This window comes from Danio rerio, chromosome 12 (assembly GCF_049306965.1).
Source record: "Danio rerio strain Tuebingen ecotype United States chromosome 12, GRCz12tu, whole genome shotgun sequence".
Classification (NCBI taxonomy): Eukaryota; Metazoa; Chordata; class Actinopteri; order Cypriniformes; family Danionidae; genus Danio; species Danio rerio.
In genome coordinates, this window is record NC_133187.1 from 666,595 (window position 1) to 687,500 (window position 20,906).

A 20,906-nucleotide genomic window follows, 5' to 3' on the forward strand; every position below is an offset into this window, starting at 1 on the left:
TTCTATTAGTAAAGTATATGAGCTGGATTGCCATCCGCTGTGTAAAACATAAACGGGAATACAGGCTGTCCGCAGGGTCTTGAAAAGGATTAAAAGTTGATAAAGTTATTGAAAAGTCTTAATTGCATTTTTGCGAGGTCTTAAATTGTGTTCAAGCTCCGAAAAAGCTTAAATATATTTATTTTTCCCTAATTTTAACAATAGCGTGCTCGATCCACATGATTGGTGCTGGCCGGGGCATGTTCGGACAATTTATCATTTCAAGCTTTGTTTCTTCTGAGCTTATTGAAGTTCTGTTGCATGGTTGAGCTCCATTGATGAATTTAACTTATTAGAACTTGAAGTGGCGATGAGATCTTCTGAGAAGGTCTTAAAAAGGTATTGAAATTACCTTTAGGATTCCTGCATATACCCTGAAATATCTGACGGTTCATTCTGCTGTGGCGACCTCTAAAATAGAGACTTAAGCCTGATTTATACTTCTGCGTCAGGTGACCGGTGTAACCCACGGCGCAGGCAACGCGCGTGGCTGTGCATTTATACTTCTGCTGCTGTCTCTGTCGGTCTGCATTAACACTTCCGAAACGCTAGTGGGCAGTGAGGTGTAAATGTTCCTCTGTGTCGAGTTTCTTCGCTGCTTTTTTGCTTTTCCTGAACACTTCCGGGATGTACAAGTGACTCAAACTCGCTCATTTTGAGGCAGGAACTGGCGGACGTGCAACAACTTTAACTATGAGGTAAACACAAAACAACTTTCCATCCGGGGCTCCGTCACGGGACTCCACACTTGTAAACAATCGCTCGCGCCATTCGCGCCGCTCTCGGTCCCCCCAGACTCATCAGCGCTACCAAGCCGACAAATCACAGAGCTTGCGCTACGCGTCGTTGCGAAGTGTAGTTACATTTTTTGAGAGGTGCACGTCAGCGACGGCCACGGCGAAGGGCTATGCGTCAGCACTGTAGCATACGCCGGTGTTTATTGCAGAAGTATAAATCAGCCTTAAGCCGAAGGAACACGAATGAATGAAAAGTATATGATTTTCTCATTACCGTATGCTTATGGTTGTGTTTTCATCTGTGTAACGAAGCATGTGACGTGATGTTAGTACTTTAAAACAGTAGTGTATTAACACTAATAACTAACTAAAAAGAGTTGTTCACCATACCACAGCTAATATGCTGTGACAATATGTACATTACAGTAGATTCAGCTTGCAGGTTTAAAACACACCTAATATTTACTAATATAGCATTATCAATCACATTTGATGGCACTAGAGCTAATTGTGAATGGATTTAGATGTGCAGACGAGGTGCAAACCTCTAAACCTAATGAATTTCAAGAGACAGAAATCATCTTCTCATCCTCCATTTTTCCAAACCTGTTTGAGTTTCTTTCTTTAGTTGAACATAAGGGAGGAGATAATGAAGAAAAACAACACCCACTGACTTCATTACTATTGTTTTGTTCCTTGTCAATGGCTGAACATTCTTCAGAAAATCTCGAAGCTCATAAAAGTGTTGAACCACTTGAGTGCGAGTACGGTCATTTTCAGTGCTTGAACTGTCCTTTTAAGGAGGGAAAGAACCTAAATCCCATGATGCATTGCATTACCACTGACACAATCGAATTAAAAACAATGAGCAGCGGTAAAACTATTCGTTTAACAACCGCAGCAGGTCTGTTTTTAAAGCTTTATCAGATGATCCAAATCAGAGAAAGGCTTTCTGCTTCCTCAAGCCACTGTTAAACAACACAACCTGCTGATCTACTGATAATCGGTCGGGCAAGCTGCTTTCAGACTGTAATGTGTTAAATATTACTAGCTACTGTCATTTTAGTTACATTACAATATGCATTACAATATTACTATTACTTTCAGCAAATAACTGCAGAAGTGCATTTCCAGATGTTCATTTAGCCAATAATCATAATCCTTCAGTGGGGTTTCTTTTGTTTGCACACACAGATCTGATCATATGACAGCTTCTGTGTTCAATATTAAAGCTGTAGATAAATGTATGCATTTAAAAATCATTCAACAACAAAGTCAATATTCACTCGCGTTCATGACACCATTAATCAGGCTGCATGTTTGGTTGTGATGGCAACCGTATACAGTGCAATTATGGGATCTCTGCACCACCAAATAAATAGGAGCATTTGTATGAAACATGGGCGGCACGGTGGCACAGTGGGTAGCACAGTCGCCTCACAGTAAGAAGGTCGCTGGTTCGAGCCTCAGCAGGGTCAGTCGGTGTTTCTGTGTGGAGTTTGCATGTTCTCCCTGTGTTGCCGTGGGTTTCCTCCGGGTGCTCCGGTTTCCAAAGACATGTGGTACAGCGGAATTGGGTGAGCTAAATTGTCTGTAGTGAATAAGTGTGTGTGGGTGTTTCCCAGTGATTCATCCTAGTACTTTTAATTTTTAATTGCTGACTTCTATAGCGTGCATTCGTCACATCTTGATTTCACATGTCTCCTGTACTCGTGTTTGACTTGGAGGAGCAGCTCACATGTTGAAACAGCAGAGTTGCATCAATCCGCTCGGCGTCCCAGTGTGTTTCTATTACGGGCTTCATGGGACGGTGGGGGTCTTGTGAAAGGAAGTGCGTGTTGGGAAAATGGAGCAGAGTTTCTCAGAGGTCGCTCCTCTCTTCTGAAGCTGCGGTTGGGCGTCGGGATGTTCAGTTTTCGGGGGTGGAAGTTCAGGGCTGAGGGGATGAAGTGCACCGCTGGGATCTTCAGCCTGGAGGAAATCGGGAGTTAAATGTGATGCGTTTGTTGGGGGTCAGATGGAGCCGCGGAGAGGAAGCGCAGCTTCAATGTGTGGAGGAAAGCGCAGGGGTGTGACGCCGCTCTCTCTCTGCCCCGTGCGCTCCACTCACAGCTGGCTTTTGTTTTTCCCTCAATCCCCCACCTCTTCCACAGAGGAAAACAGCTACTTCTGCTCCCCGGGGGACGCTCTGTTGTTTTAAAGTATTTATGGGTAATGATCAGCCTGTGTGCGTGTGTGTGTGTGCGTGTGTGTGCGTGTGTGTGTGTGTGTGTGTGTGTGTGTGTGTGTGTGTGTGTGTGTGTGTGTGTGTGTGTGTGTGTGTGTGTGTGTGTGTGTGTGTGTGTGTGTGTGTGTGTGTGTGTGTGTTTGAGTGCTGATGTCGGTGCTGGGCAGCCATTGGCTAATATAAAGCCAGAGTGCAGTATGGGATATCAGTATTTACAGCATTCCTCTTGAGCAAACTCGATTACAGCAATGGAAACACCAAGGTCATTGGTTCAGTTCAGGGAATGTGTGAACTGATTAAATGTATAGCTTCAAGTTATTTGGATAAAAGCACATTTAAACTGCAGATTATTTGGTATTTTTAAGTGATTCTAATATTGAGTCTTTAAAATCAGTAAACATTGCAATTTTCTCTGCACATGTATTAATATATGCATCATTCTGCATCGATTTCAATGTGATTCATTTGAATCAGTTCAGATCTTAAGGTGTTTAAGCCAACTCTTCTCTGATTGGTCAGCTGGCCAAGTTTGTTTTCATTGGTCTGTCCACGTCGGGGATTTAACGCTCATTTCAGTGTTTTTGGATGTCGTTGCATTATGCAAATGAGCTACATTGATCAGCTGGTGTGTGTTTGAGTGCTGATGTCGGTGCAGGGCAGCCATTGGCTAATATAAAGCCAGAGTGCAGTATGGGATATCAGTATTTACAGCATTCCTCTTGAGCAAACTCGATTACAGCAATGGAAACACCAAGGTCATTGGTTCAGTTCAGGGAATGTGTGAACTGATTAAATGTGTACTTGAACACAAGTCACTTTGAATAAAGACACGTTTAAAGAGCTGGTCATGTGGTGTTTTTCAATTCTCCTAATATAGTGTTGAAGTCCCCGACTCTACTTAAATGCAGCTATAAAATCAGAAAACATTGTCATCTTCTCCGAATATGTATTCAGGATATTGTTAGGATAATTTTGCAACGATTTGGGTTGCTAAACCCCTCCCCCTTCTCTAGGAGAACTCTTCTCTGATTGGTCAGCTGGCCAAGTCTGTTTTGATTGATTTTTATTTATTTTTTGTTGGGAATCAAACTGCAATTTTTAGATGTTGATTAGATTATGCAAATGAGCTACTGACTGCAATGTAGGACAGTAGCTGGAAAGATTTAGAAATATTCATCTTTATTTCTATAGCACTTTTACAAATTGTGCGGCAGCACATGAACACAGAAGTTCTAGTGAACTGAAGCTGTGTCAGTCCAGTTCAGTTCAGTGTGGTTTAATATACACTACTGAAAGTCCAAACACTGAAGAGCAAATCCATCCATGCACAGCTCCACAAGTCCCAAACCAAGCAAGCCAGTGGCGACAGTGGAGGAACAAACTTGTGAAAACATCAAAATATTAAATATAGCACAAGTAGCTGAGGGGATTCAGAGACGAATCGGTTGCGAGGGAATAGTTTTGTTAATAAATGCACTATTATGAGGGACGATTATGATACAAAATAAAAACAATCAGTTCAGAACTTAATGCCTGTAAACCCCTCCCCCTTCCCTATGCCAACTCTTCTCTGATTGGTCAGCTCACCAAGTCTGTTTTGATTGGTCTCTCCCTGTGCGGATGATTCATTGTTCTATGACAATACAATATTCCTCATTTCTCCTTTATTCTTTTATTGAGGTAAACTAAATTAACTAAAACTTAAAAACTAAACAGACTAAAATTCAATATAAAAAACTATGTAAAAGACTGATAAAAGCTATAGTCATTAATGGGTACTAAAATAGTACTCATTTAGGATCAACACATGCAGGACAATTGCTGCAATCTACATGCAAAAATGTAATTGATAAAAATAAATCTATTTTTGTAGTCCTGGCCCTGGAAAACTGATGAAAAAACTAATGGATAGAAATGAATATGATAAAGACATGTAGACTCTGTAATCCTCTAATTCTAAAGCTTATAATCATGCATTAAAGCACTGGAACCAGCAAGTGCAACTTACTTGGATAAATAAAAACCTCACAGCCTCAGGGATCTTATCCTGCATGTGTTGGTGAAGATATATTCATCTCTGGATTCAGGTTTTGGCATGGCAGTGAGAAGAGCAGGTCATAAACGTGTCAGCTTTGCATAAGATGAGCTGGCGTTCCTCATGGCAGGCCAGACGCTGTTTAATAGCATCACTTTTTAAATGCTTTAAGGCAAAACTTCTGCTTTATGGGGAAGCTTTAATAACTTGCCTAGTCCTGCTCGGCTGCGTCTCATCCTGCATCTGTACATCACCACTTATGCAAGTCATTTAAGTGATCACAATGACCCAATCCATTTCCAGAGTTTTCCACACATTGAATTATTTGTGTCATAATATCCACACACGCTCTGACTTTTAATTGAAATATGCACATTACATTTGTTTCTCAAACACTGAAGCAAATCAAGCAAAGAGTAATGGCCAAAACCTGTATATAGTCCCATAGTGTAGGTATGTTGATCGTTATCAGACGAAACCCTGAATCATGATTTAAGAGTTAAAGTGAGAGGGACTCCTGCTTAAAGTAGTTTCATTGGTTTGTGTTTGTTTTTCTTTTTTCTTTAATAAGTTGTTAAACTGCCAAAGATTCCTGAATTACCTTTTTGATTACTGAAAAAGTAACCCCATTATATAAAACAAAGGCCATTCATTTATTTTGTTTATAACATTACTAAAAAAAAAAAAAGTATTTAGAATAGTGTTAAATTATTATTTTTATTATTTAATCATTTCAGATTTTGTCAAAATCATTGCAAAAATGTGTGTGTGTGTGTGTGTGTGTGTGTGTATACTGTATAGCGGTTATGTTTACAGTATATTCTTATATTCTATGTATTGTACTAGTCAAAAGTTGGACACAGGAATGAGACAGCCAAAAGTGTTGTTTTGGCTGTACTGTACTGTACTGTACTATAATATGCATATAAAGAATAACACATTATAATAATAAGATATATTGATATCTGTATTTTTTTACTCCCTGATATCCCTATATCTTATGTATAATGAGCTGAAAAACAAACATATATATTATGTTTTTCTGTTCTTTTTCATGCTTTAATATATCATTTTACCTGTTTTTATGTTTTTTTTTACTCATTTTTATTATTCGTTTTTATTATTATTATTATTATTATTGTTTCTTTTATTCTTGTTTATGTAAAGCACTTTGAATTGCCACTGTGTATGAAATGTGCTATATAAATAAACTTGCCTTGCCTTATATTGGACGAGCTCAAACGACAATATTAAGTACATTCCGACACCGATATTCCAATTTTAATTCAATTAAAACAATACTCTGATTAAGAGTGTACCATGTAAACTGCAATTTTTAATTATTTATTTGTTTTATTTACTTATTTATTTTTAAGTCTAGAGTATTAATCGAACTAAACATAATCAAATTATGTGGAGTATGTGAATTTTTAGTGCCATTATTGAAATGCAGTACAGATTCTAATCAAACTCGTGTCCTGTAGGATTTGTTGTAGGCGGGCGCCGTATCAAATTCCATTAAAACTACACTGTTCCAGCAGTTACTCGCATCCAATATCTCATTTATCACAGGGTGCATGCATCAAATGTTCCTTAGTGAGAGTGCCAAAGTCGACAAATTAAGAATGAAACACCAGAAATTACATGAAGGTCCAGAGGAAATGTAGATATCGTTGTGCTGCAATGACGTTAAAGAATCTATGTGCTATAACATGTAAAACGGGATCATGAAAGGAACATTCAAAAAGCAACTCTAAACACCGTCATCATATTATTGTCTTATTCAGACTCACGGGTTTCCGACCCCATGCAGAAAAGCGGATGAAAATGAATGAATATTCAGATTCAGGCAAATGATTTGATCACTGATGTCCATGTAAACGTAGTCACTGTCACAATCAAATCCTTAAATGTATCTTTAACACCCATCATTGTTATTGTTGATTGAATATGTAAGGAATAAATTGATCTAAATCTATAAAATTATTAAAAATAGTCCACATCAGAGGTGGTGAAGCATTCAGCATCCCGGAGTGCATAATTCTGCTTCTCCTCTGATCTCCAGCACAGCTGTGAATCCCCTGTGTTTGAGTTTACTTGTCAGCAGGTGTGTGTCCTCCTCAAGTGTCTCCTGTGTCCTCTACATCTCCTCCTCCTCTTCCTCCTTCTGTTGTGTTCTGACTGTTGTAGCGGAACTACTTTAGCTGACAATAACCAAACACCTCAGAATGACCATCAGCCAATCAGAATCAAGCATTGAACAGTGTTTTAATGTAAGTATTAATAATGTATGCTGATTGTTTTGCAGGCCAAGCCCATCTATGGTGGATGGCTGTGTTTGGCTCCGGAGGGGACGGATTTTGACAACCCCATGCAGAGATCACGGGTAAGAGATGTGACGTTATGTGCTGCATCTGTGTGCGTTTCTATTAGGCATGGGCTAGTGTATGATTGTGACGGTTTGATAACTTTTAATAATAATATCCCACTGTTGTGATTACTGCTCTTAAATATGCTCTTTTTAAATGTCTGTGTGAAAAACACCAACGTTTCCCCCATCCAGCACAATAAATGTGATTTGAAGAAGCATGTACAATATGTTGGCGCAGTAAGCATGTCAGGCTCAATAATTCAAATGAATCTTTGACTTCTGCTGTCTTTCTTGAAAAGGCGTCTATGGAGATCTTTCCTGTGGATACGAAGTTCACATTATAATCAGCAACATGAATTTAGGAAAAGTGTTAGTTTAGCGTTGATTGAGGTCTTTGAGTAAATCTGCTGGTTGTTAATGATCTTTCCTTTAACTGCAGAAATGGCAGCGGCGATTCTTCGTCCTGTATGAGCACGGCTGCTTGCGCTTCGCTCTGGATGAATCGGTAAGCTGTCCATCTTTTATTCATTTTGATTTTATAAATGTACAACTGAATCTGGTTGAAAGTATCAGCTTTTGAAGAACTATCACAGGCCTCGAAATTAACCTTTTTGCTTGGTAAATTAAAAAATTTAGACGCACCAGCCAAAATTTAGTCGCACCCACCAACTACAAGTTTTATACGAACAGATTTATTGCATTTGAAATCAACACTTATCAAAACTAAAAAGCATATATATATATATATATATATATATATTAGGGGTGTAACGATACACTCAGCTCACGATACGATGTGTATCACGATATAATGTTCACGATTCGATATGTATCTCGATATTTGGAATAAAAATTGAAAATTAAACTGAAATGCAAATTTTATTTAAAAAAAATTTAATTACCAAGTAAACTATTTTTTATGTATTTCTTTTGTTTCAACTTGTTAAACTGAACCTTCTTTAAGGAAATAAATTAAACAGGCCTGTCTCTGGAAAATAAAACAATTAAAAAACTTCTTCTAAAATATTATTGAAATGATTCAATTCAATTGAATTTAACAGTAAGAGCTGAAGGCTTTGCTTGGTCACTTTCGTTTTTTGTGTGTGCAATCCACATTTCCAGGTAATCAGCAGCTCTATAAGATAATCCTGAACTGATGTGTGTCTGTCTGAGAGGTTTTTATGGATGGCTGTCTTCATGTTGGGCATGATGAGTGACAGGGTGGCCGTCTTTTCATTACACAGGACAGTCGTGACTCTTTTCAGCAGTTTAGGCAGGTTTACTATTTCTTCTGCGTCGCTGGTCTCGGCGCTATCAAGTGTATCATGTTGACGTGCATTTTTGTGTACCTCTGTACTCAAAAGGGTTAATGCTCGTCGTAATCATAACTCTAAAATGCGATATGATTATTTAAATAATGTGCACGCTTTCGGTTTCATTTCCACTGCTGTTCATTCTTCCCACGCGGCTCCTGAACGATCACTCTGTGCCACAAACTGAATGTTGTTTACTACTTTATTACCTGTTCGTCACAACCTGCAGGTTCTGTTCACTGAAGCAGACGCGCGTCTATCAGTCCGCCCTCTGTAGTAACAGCTCACGGTCAGCTCACGTCATGTGTGATTTTGCGGCCGCCAAAAAATTAAATCACTGTGAAGACTTTAAAACTTCGGCTATGTGTGACCCAGTATGCGTGTCAAAAAGCGGACGAGTCTAAAGCAATGACTGTACAACCGAAATGTTGCCAGACGTCTGATTTTGAGAGGATGGGCCATCCTCTATTTCAGCTCCACTCATCTTGGTCTGCTAACATTACTGCTGCTGCAATCTGAACTCACGTGCGACAGCAGGTGGAACGTAGCTCACGTGCAGACAGCTCAACTAATAAGAGAAAACGGACGTCATATCGTAATCAAATCGTCATAACGCCACCATGCATATTGAGACATTTTTGCATCGCAATAAATCGTAAAACGATAAATCTAGTGTCGTGCTACTGCACTTCCATCTCAATATACCGTCCAGATTAAATGTCTTGATGTCTCAAGCATCTGTGTGTGGCTTGCGTAGGTTGTTTCTCCAAATCTAACCAATCAGATGGGACCTTGGTGTCATTAGCCCCGCCTCTACATTAGCTGCCGTTCTTCTATTGGCTAGAGAATCTAGAGCTGAAATTAAACTCTAATGAATAGTCTGAATATCTGATGAGGTTTACAGATGTGTAACAGCGTTTTACAGTATGAATGTTTGCACCTTGACAGAAGCCTGACTTATATTTCATTAGATCTGAAAAATATTGAGTGCTTTCTGTATTTTAGTATGATTGTTGCTTGGCTTCTGCTGGTATCACATTTTATTCTTGCGATTAAATGCTGATGGTGTTTGCTGATGGTTAAATGATGACATCGGCCCAATATGGATGCATGAGACAGGAGCGCAGACAGATGCTCAAGACTGTTCTGGAGGGAATAATAATAGAGGAAGAATACAGAAGCACTGTGATGACGGACTTTTACAATCAGCACAGCAACATTTCACATCTGACACAATAGAAAGCGCTGAAAACCAACACTAATGACGCAAAGACCCTCACACACACACACACACACACATTTATGTCGGTCAATTCATTTGTCAGGATCTACAGAACTGAAGCGCAGACGCACACTCGCTACAGCTGAGTTTATATGTGTTTATTCTCGTCAGATAAAGAGTTCATCCTACTCAGTTGTGCACATACATGCTTTTATACAATATTAACAAATGTGCATAAAATAGTGTGTTGGAAACACAGCTAGTGTGTGCAGCACTCTTCATTCTGTGTGTGTGTGTGTGTGTGTGTGTGTGTGATGGTCGAGCGAGGACATTGTTTTTATTTCCAGGACAGTCTAAACTAGTTCAGGGCACTCCAGAGTTTCCGGCCTTTGTTTAGCTCTGAAACTGCTGTCAGCACTGTTGTCTTCATAGTCTTTTCATCTGTGCAGGGAGTTTGAGGAAGTGCTGTTAAATCAGGTCAAGAAAGCGGACACTAACAGTATGGACTTTATTTGTGTCACCAAAAGCGATGCGCTTAATGAGAGAGCTCTCCCAAAGATGGAAATCTGCTCGCTGTTCACTCTCACACAAGTGTTTTGAGTTTCTGTCTTCTGTTTAACACAAAAGAAGATGTTTTGAAGAATGTTGAGAACCTGTAACCATTGACTTCCATAATAGGCAAAACAAATACTGTGGAGGTCGGCGGTTGCAGGTTTTAAAATATCTTCTTTTATGTTCAACGGAGGAAGGAAACTCGTATGGTTTAAAACAAGTAAAGGGAGAATAAATGATTACATGATTTAAGCTCACCAAAAAATCTAAATCCGGTCATCATTCACTCGCCCTCAGGTTCAGAATATTGAATGAATAATGAATAGTAATGAATATTTTTATCCATTTCTCAGTCAATATAGGTCATATATTTTAGTGCATTTGAATGAAACTGATTTATTAAACTGATATATTTGTTGAAATGATATTTGTCACCAAACATCTTTAGAAATAAACAGATAATACAATTAAATTAATGCGAAATATTACAAAAAATTATTAAAAAACTAATATCAAAATAGAGAATCGTTAAAAGATGGCGATCTCGATTCGACCCCCTAGACGATCTTAATCCAGCATTTCTACGATTCTGCCAATCATATTTTCAAGTTCAGGAGCGAAGCAAAGGCGGCTGCACGAGTCTTTTCATTGTTTCACACACATTGCTCAGGGACATTGACACCTCCAAATGATGTTAAATGAGTCACATAATGTACTTGTAAGGTATAATTCACCTAAAAATGTCATTTTTGTCTTCATATAAAAGCCGGGAAAATTACATGTGACGAGCTGCTGACCGTGAGCTGTTATAGAGAGGGCGCTCTTGCGCTCTACTGAATGATAGTCGCGCGCGCGTCTACTTTAGTGAACAGAACCTGCATATGTTGCGAGTAACAGGTAATACAGTTATAAATAATATTCAGTTTGTGGCACAGAGTGATCGTTTGGGAGCCGTGCGCGAAGTATGAACAAGCACTTAGCAGTCAAAATTAAACCAAAAGTGTGCACTTCATTTAAATGATCATATTGCATTATGATTACGGCAAGCGTTTGATATGTTTTTTCTTTCATAATGAACCCACAGTTGTGCATGAAAATAAATGTTTACAGTGTCAGTATAACTACTCTAGCCTATATATTGTTGAATATAATCTGATAATGGCAAATGTCTGATTTTACCCGTGAATAAATTTGTCTAATATGACAGATTGCAAGCATATATCTCACACATCATAATTATGAGTAGAATAGAATTATTTATATAAACCAGTAAACCTACACATAATATTATTATGGTGGTTGTGCCATATGTTTGTTTTTACCATACCTTTATTTTACATCTACAGAATTGTGAGAAAATCGTGATAGTTATTTTAAGCAAAAAAATCGTGATTCCCATATAGCCAGAATCGTGCAGCTCTATATCAAAATATAAAATAATATACAAATTTAAAAATAAAAATGATTTAAAACAGGGTTTCTGCGGGGGCTTAAAGTCTTCAAGTCTAACAATAAAAAATCTAAATTTTAGGCCTTAAACAGTCTTAAATTGGCTTTTCTAGGTCTTAAATAGTTTTGCACAGGTCTTATTTTTCCGATGTCCATGTAACGCTGCATCTAGTGCTCATTTAAATTCTTTTTTGTTATTATTGCTTGATTTTCGAGGTGTTGTAGGTCTTTATTTTACTAGTTCAAATGTAATTTGCATTATTACAACTACAAATGAGACCAACATGCAACAGCCAATCAATAGCCAATTTTTTGTTATTAAACTCAGTTCGCTTTTGGTGCATGCAACCTGATTTCAGCTGGCGTAGCGCACAAAATGCTTTGAGACTGGAATGAACAGTTCACGTGGCGCTCGTTTCATTTGAGTTGAATAAGAATCACTTTAAAGAGATTTTGTACATCTTTATAATCTGTCCACGTGTGATCACAGGGAGAACCAGATAAACAATCATTCTTGGCTAGAAATTGCAGCCGTGGGAAAGGAAGAAAGTTTTTGTTAAGTTTGGAGAAACCTGAGGGATAAGTTTGTTAAAGCCAAAAGAGGTCATGGCAAATGTGGAGACTTGATTTTTTTAAATAATTTTTCCCTAACATATAATTCTGGCTGTATAGTATTTGGACTGTTATGGTAAGTTATTGAGTTAGATCAGCTCCAGGTTTGGCTTCAGTACTGACTAATCTAATGTCTATGCACAGTTATAATATTGTAAAGCATCTTGTAAAGAATATTGTAAATATTAATTCCAATGAGAGATTTGTGAGGGGTGAACTCGTATATGCTGAGCACTGTATATTTATATATATTATATTATATTTTGTGTATATATTTTGCTCTTCTATTGAACACAAATTAAGATATACTGAAAAAAACAGCACTTTTTGTTTGTTTAGTTGTTCTTATGGCTGTCATTCTTCAGAATATCTCGTTTTGTGTTTGAGTTAATGATGAGGAGTTGTTCATATGTGCTGTGATCTGTCCCTTTAAACTTGCAATCTTTTATCAGTAATGAAGCTGATTGCATTAGAGCTGTGAATGGTGCTGATATCTGAGCACATGATGCTCTCGCTGACTTCTGAGGGCCTAAATGGGATTTTCATCAACGTCCTAATTGATTTTGCTCGTCTCTCATGGGAATCTTCTCATAGTTGAGTCTGTTTTAGCAGTATACAGGGAGACTTCTTTGCTTTAATATAGTCTCTCTGGAAAAATGGGCAAAATTTGCAAGCATTATATACACTAATAGCATTTTCTGTCTAATATTAATGTTAATTGTAGCGGTAAAGTGTTGATCAAGTTTGAATTATTTTCTACAATAATTATTAGAGTTAAAATGTATTATTTATTAAACACTTTATTCTGCGTTTCCTTCACTACTATGTTATGATGCGTGATTTTTGCATATATATTGATATTTGATGTCATGTGCAATTCCATAATTCAGTATTTTCTGATGTACTGAAGTCCATTTGAGTTCATTAAACATGAGTCATTGCAGACGTGCAGAAGCAAGAGAAAATGACATGGTTGCATTCTTCAAAATGTGTGGAGTATTTCATTTATCTCTTGTGCACTGTTCAGATTGACTCCTCTGTGGTGATGTTGCTGCTGTTTTTGCTCCATTGACTTCCATTATAATCGCATGTATTGATTACAAAGCCATGACAGCAGATGATCCTGCATTCCTAATAGCTGCTGGTTTTCCCTGTTTAGCAGGACAATGTATAATGATTACTGTTGATCATCAGTTGGCACCAAAATTAAATTTTATTTGACATATTCTCACATTATTTATATATATATATATATGCTATTATAATAAATAGGCCTCTATTTTAAAGATCTAGGTGCAAAGTCTAAAGCTCCTTATACTGTCGGAATCTTATAGCGACCCATGCCTAATCCCGGTATGATAATATTACCTTGATAAATCTGTAAAGCTCTCAGGCGTGCTCTTCAGACTGTGGTGTAATCCTGTGCCTGTAGTGTTAAAACACACACACACACTCTCTGCTCCTGTCAGATGTGTGTGACGTTGAGAGTGTCTGCCCCCAAGTAGCCGTTGATCCAGCTTCACTGGTGACTCTTATAAACATGATGTGCGTTTGGCTGCGCTCTCAATCTCAAGTATTTTAATCGTCAGACGGAGATGCTCTGAACGTGGAGTCTGAGTTTCCCCCAATATGTCCTTATTAGGAGAAACTGCAGCGCACTGAGAGCGTTCGCCCCCAAAACCACAGCCAAATGTTAAATATGCTCAGAGATTGACTCTGCTGGAGCACCTAGAGAGAAACTCAAGCAGAGCTGGCTGTCCTTATAGTGCTTCAACACTGATTAAACATCAATGCAAAAAATGCTTTACTTAGATTTTGTCTTATTTCCAGTGCAAATATCTAAATATTCTTAAATCAAGCATCATTTTCTGGACAAGCAATAAATATAGTCCTGTTTTCAGAAATAATGAGTCAAAATAAAGTGAGTTTTTCTTTAAAACAAGCAAAATAATCTGCCAAAGGGCTTTTTCCATGTATTTATCTTATATAAAACTATGAATTCTTTTCATGTTTCCTTCAGCTTTTATTCATCAGAGAACAGAAATGCTGACTGACGCAGCCAGGACTCGAACCAGTGACTTTCTTGCTGTGAGGCCACAGTGCTAACCACTGAGCCACTGTGTCACCCTAATTCTTAACAAATAGAGCTTTTAAAATGACTGTGGTGAAACTATTCCGATGGCTCTCTATATAGAAAATGTCATTTTAATCCCAAAATGACGCAGCCTGTGTGCAGATGTTGAGTGAAGCGCTGCTGTTTTCATGCCTTCAGGTGTTCAGAGAGTTTCCCATAGGTGTGCACTGCACGTCTGGGCACATACAGTAGATCTGCTATAAAGCAAGATCAGTTATTAGAGAATGCAGTGGCTTTATTTCACTGCTAATGTTTGCAATAAACCAAACTGTTGAGACCCAAAACATTCTGCCTCTCGTCTGGTGTCGTCTGTCTGGCTGGTTTAGAGTTTTGTTTCTCCCTCGTCATAAAAAAGAGAAGCAGAGCTGTTTGTTGGCACTTGATATAGTCATTTTAATAGACGGTGGCTCCAAAAATAGCAAGAAATCCATTCTCAGAAAGTTATACAACAACTGTGTCGGAGAAACTCAATTTATGTGGGAATAAACGTAAAAAGGATGAAAAATTAATCTTTTGGGAAATGATTAGACAAGCTGTTGATAAATGGTAAAACCTGGTTTACATTGATTCATTTTCCATCACATTTAGAATAATGCAAGCTTTTAATTTTTCTTTTAACAAAATCTTTTTATACTCCACATTTACATTGTTTTTGTTCAAGTTCACAATGATGCATGATAATATAATGATTCAATGGTAATTATCATTAAATATAGTAAGCTAAATTAGACACATAGTAGTAAGAGTATGTCTTACAGTAATTATACAGACTATTGTTCATATTATGTATTAAATTACCAATTAAATTGGATTTTGAAAGCGTCTACCCCCACTGTAACCCTCACAGTAATGTAAAAACAGTTATTATACTAGGAATTAACCATATTATTAATTTAATTACCCATTAAATTGTATTTTATTAATATCTACCCCAACCCGTTACAGTGATGCAAAAACAGAAATTATACAGTATTACTCTTATTATTTGCTAAAATTACCCATTAAATTGTATTTTATTAATATCTACCCTTGCCCAAACTCTAAACCTACCCCTCACATTAATGTAGAAACACTAATTATACAGAGAATTATTCATATTATTTATTCATTTACAGATTAAGTTGTATTTTTTTATATCCACCCCAACCCTCCTATTCATGTAATTATTTTATCATTCATTCATTCATTCATTTTGTTTACGGCATAGTCACTTTATTAATCTGTGGTTACCACAGCGGAATGAACCGCCAACTTATCCAGCATATGTTTTACGCAGTTACTCATATCATTTATTAAATTACCCATTAAATCGTACTTAATAAACCTCTACCCCAACCCTTACAGCAATGTAAAAACAGCAGTTATACAGAGTATTATTCATATTATTAATAAATATACCCATTAAGTTGTATTTTATTAATGTTTACCCGTACCCCAACCATCCCAGTAATGTAAAAACAGTCATTATACCAAGTATTATTCATATTATTAATTAAATTTCCCATTAAATTGTATTTTAGTAACTTCTACCCCTTCCCCAACCCTCACAGTAATGTAAAAACAGCAATTATGCAGAGTATTATTCATATTATTTACAAAATTACCAATTAAGATGTGTTTTATTGAGGTTTACCTCTACCCCAACCATCCCAGTAATGTAAAACAGCAATTATACAGAGTACTATTCATATTATTAATTAAATTACCCATTAAACTGTATTTTATTAACACCTTCCCCATCCCCGACCCTTACAGTAATGTATAAACAGTTAAAATAGCGTGTATTATTCATTCATTTATAAAATGACCGATGTCTACACCTACCCAAACCATAAATACACCCCTCACAGTAATGTAAAAACATTATTATACAGAGTATTGCTCATATTTATTAAATAACCAATTCAATTGTATTTTATTAACTCCTAAACTCTAAACCCTGCCCTAACAGTACTGTAAAAATGATATTTTTATAGCAATATGCTCTAATGATGCGAATGTCCACAGCTGTATCCCTTCTAGACTTAACCACCTTTAAACACTGTATAGATGATCCACACACACACACACACACACACGTTCACGCGTGTTTCTCAGTGCCCGCTGCTGTATTTGTCAGGGTTCAACCGTGTGTTTTTATGGACGGGCCCCAGTGTTTCCCTCAGGCTCGCTGTGAGACATGATGACAGTCCTGCCTCCAGCTATTTGCTCTTCCTGTTTTCGTTTTTTTCCCTCCATGCATTGCCTCATATTTTCCTCTTATCTCAAACACTCCCACCGTCCACAGACCCCAGCGCTTGTGGCACTTTTACTCCCGCCAGAGTTCTGCGTTCGTTCTCTGCTGGATAAAATAATATTAAATGAGTAAGCGGAGACATCTCGGTTTCTGTGAGATGGAACAAAGCGGTGGAGATGTGTACGTTTTGGGGCTGTTTTGGGAGTGACGTGAAGCTCTTTGTTGTCGTGTCTCCTGTTCTTACACTGCTGGTGTCTCATTACTGTAGTGAAACAGAAACACTGCAGCACTTTATAACTCTGACACACTGTAATTGCCATATTTGGCATTCCCCGGAGTTTACTGGCAGCTTTTAATAAAGCCGGATCACTTAAAATGGCCATAAAAGGGAAAATCAGGAAAAGACGGCACCTGCTTTACATCTCCAGTCTGCAGAGCGGCTGATAACAGTGTGAATATCAGGATATCTGGATGAAAGTACAACAAAAAACATCTCTCTACCCTTAAATTAAAGTATTACCCTCATGTTGCTCTTGTAAACAGAGCCGGATCATCTTTAAATACCACAAACAAACTGTGCGTCAATGATGGAGAAAAATAGATCGATCAGTTTTCAAACCAGTGTTTACATCTAAATATCTCTGGACGACCCGCTAGCTTATTCAAAGTTTGCACTAAATGAAATGTTATTTTGTTAGTGCACATTGTTCGTGTTGAGGTTAGCAATTCATGTTGTGAGCAGTTTTACACATCTCTTCTGAATCGAAAGCCCAAAAAAAGGTCAGACATTGTAGAATTGAACTGTAAATCGTCTGCATGCTGACACAAATCAATAAAACTAATAAACCTGTTAGACTCGCTCCAGAATTACCAGAAAGCACCACACGGTTCATGCACATTATTCCTATCATTATTTTGGTATTTACACATGAACTAAGAGTCTAAAGCTGCCTTTCCACTGCACACAACAAGCAACACACCTGAATTCGTTCATTTCCAATAAAGAGTAGTTCGGGAGCTGCGTGGAGTTCCGATCATCTCTGTACGCAGAAAATTCTGATCTAAGCTGCGGATCTGAGCTACTTGACCGTATGCGACCAGCTGGCCAGATGTGATGTATTCCAGTGTTGTCCAAGCAGGTCCATGCGCGCGAGATGAGAAATAGAAATAGTAACTTTTTTTATTTTTATTTATTTTTTAATCTGAAAACATCTACATTAAAAAAACATTTCTATTTATAAATGAGTAACATAAATATTATTATTTATTTAAACGTTGTCTCCACAATCCCTTCAACATTTTTTGAGATCTATGTGTCTGTAGTATTCATTCATTTAATCGTGGTGAAAGGACGGAGAATAGGAGCTTTTGCGTTTGCGCTACTTTATTTTGAATATATGTCGTTATATGTAGCCTGTTTGTTGTTAAACCTGCTGTGTGTACTTTGTGTTTGTTGAAAAGCGTTAGGAAACAGTGGCGTCAGCTGAACGGTGAATATTGAAGCTGGTACCTGCACCGAGGACTAGACGAGTGACGTTTATCTGCTGGTTTCTCAGAATCGACTCTAGATATCAGGCTCATTCTGCAAACGCTGGAAAACATGAGAGCTTCAGATTACTCCAAACACTCCTGAAACATGCCGATTCAAAATGTTCAACTACATTAGTAGAATATGAAGGTCGAATATGTTCACTTGTGTGTTTGCGTGCAAAAACGTCAGATCAGCTCAAATCTTTATTTAAGTGTTCGTGAGCAAAAGCAAGAGTTGATCAACTATTACAGAGACTCTTTACTAGTGACATGCTTTTATTGACTTGCATGCATTTAGCTGTGGATCATGCAGTCTGAGACTCATTCCAGATGTTCAATTCATTTTCCTTGAATTTATTTAATAATATACAACAAATGCAGAAACTATTTATACATTAAATGGTACACTAAACCCATTATTAATGTAACATGGTGGGGAACTATTGGTTCTGTTGCCGTAACGATGGGCCATAACTGAGTTGACCATACCAGTAACAATGGACCATAACAGAGTCGACCATACCAATGGACTGTAACAGAGTTGACAGTAACAGTGAAAGAAATGACCATAGCAGAGTGGACTATACCAGTAACAATGGACCATAACAGAGTGGACCATAAATGTAATAAAACAGTAATAGAATAGACCATAACAGAGTGGATTGCAACAGTAATAGAGTGGACTGTACCACTAGCAATGGACCATAAGAGAGTTTACTGTATCAGTGGCAATTGACAATAACAGAGTGTACCGTACCAGTAACTGAGTTGATCATAACAGTAACAGATTTAACCGTAACAGAGTGGACTATACCAGTTACAATGGACCATAACAGAGTTGACCATACCAATGGACCATAACAGACTTGACCATACCAATGGACCATAACAGACTTGACCATACCAATGGACCATAACAGAGTTGACCATACCAATGGACCATAACAGACTTGACCATACCAATGGACCATAACAGACTTGACCATACCAATGGACCATAACAGACTTGACCATATCAATGGACCATAACAGAGTGGATCGTAACAGTAATAGAGTAGACCGTACCTTTAGCAGTGGACCATAACAGAGTGGATTGTAACCGTAACAGAGTGGACTGTACCACTAGCAATTGGCCTTAACAGAGTGTACTGTACCAGTAACAGAGTTGATCATAACAATAACAGAGTGGACCATGACAGAGTAATTTTCCAGCATTTGTGGTTTAGCTTCACATGCTAACCTCAGAGCAGACACCACAGGGCATGTCTAAAACACAGTTGTATGCATGTTGATAGTGTTATTGTTTTAACAAGCGAATGGGAAATTGACGTAAGTATGACAGTAGCAGAGTTTGCACATAATCTATCTACTATTGTCATTTTAAACAAATGAATGAGAAGAATATTGAGACTCCTCAATGCATATTTACACTCACATGGAAACTGTGAAAGGTCATTAATAAGACGACACTAGGCGTGGGCAGGGACAAGATTCTGATGGTATGAGAAGCTTGGTTATTATATCACAGTATTGTGATTTACTGCTCTAAAATATATTCTATTTAAATGTCTGAATTAAAAACAATTCCCTTTTAAACAATATATTTTAATTTGGGAAACCTTTATAATGTTTTGGAGCAGTGAACATGTCAGGCTGAATAACTCAAATTAATTATGGACTCCTGCTGTCTTCATTTGTTTCAAAAACACTGATTTTTATAGCAATTTCTTTGGAGATCTTTTCTGCGGGAGATATTGTTGTCCTTAAAAAAACAACAACAACAAAAACATAAGAAATCTTACTCATACTAGGGCTGTGCGATTAATCAAATCCGATTTTATCTTCTAATGATTATGAAAAGCCATTAATCGAGATATACGATTATTAACTTAACAGCGTGAAAGACCGCATGCTTGTGTGTGTGTGTGCGGCGCGCATTCAGCATTCGGTCTCATTCGCACACTGAGATGAGGAGAGTACACACATCTAAAGTCATCTTAACGTGAACGCTTTAATGCTCAAATAGGTGTCAAAACGCAGTGTTTAGTGATTCTTCTTATTAACCCTCATTTGTGTAATAAACATACATGTTGAGAATCAAAAGACGTGAAAGAGAAACCATTAAAGTGACAGTGCGTAATGTTCCTGCTGCCGCCTGTTTTTATGATTATTAATCAAACAACAAAATGAGAAAATCCCTCACTGCTCTTTACTGAAGGACTGCTGTAGCTGAAGTCTTACAGTGAAGATGCTTGTTTCATATTCTTATTCTATTACATTTATTTCTCTTTCCTTTGCAGGGTGGAAAATAACTGGTATATGCAGTTGAAGTCAGAATTATTAGCCCTCCTGAATATTAGCGACCCTTTTCCCCCAATTTCTGTTTCATTTTTCAGCTTATTTCTGAACATAATAGTGTTAATAACTCATTTCTAATAACTGATTTCTT

At 37.6% G+C, this 20,906-nt stretch overlaps 1 protein-coding gene across 17 annotated transcripts in view; it reads left to right on the plus strand.

Annotated features, from left to right (window-relative positions):
* The window catches only part of mprip (myosin phosphatase Rho interacting protein), a 288,081-nt gene that overhangs the window by 8,650 nt on the left and 258,525 nt on the right, over positions 1 to 20,906 (plus strand). For all 17 annotated transcript variants that reach the window (XR_012387740.1, XR_012387739.1, XR_012387738.1 and 14 more), the window contains exons 2-3: positions 7,347 to 7,424; positions 7,849 to 7,914. Coding sequence is in view for 12 of the 17 variants with exons in the window: in XM_021480198.3 (XP_021335873.1) it covers positions 7,347 to 7,424; positions 7,849 to 7,914 (144 nt within the window). In the remaining 5 variants the exon portion in view is untranslated. The remainder of the gene's footprint in view (positions 1 to 7,346; positions 7,425 to 7,848; positions 7,915 to 20,906) is intronic.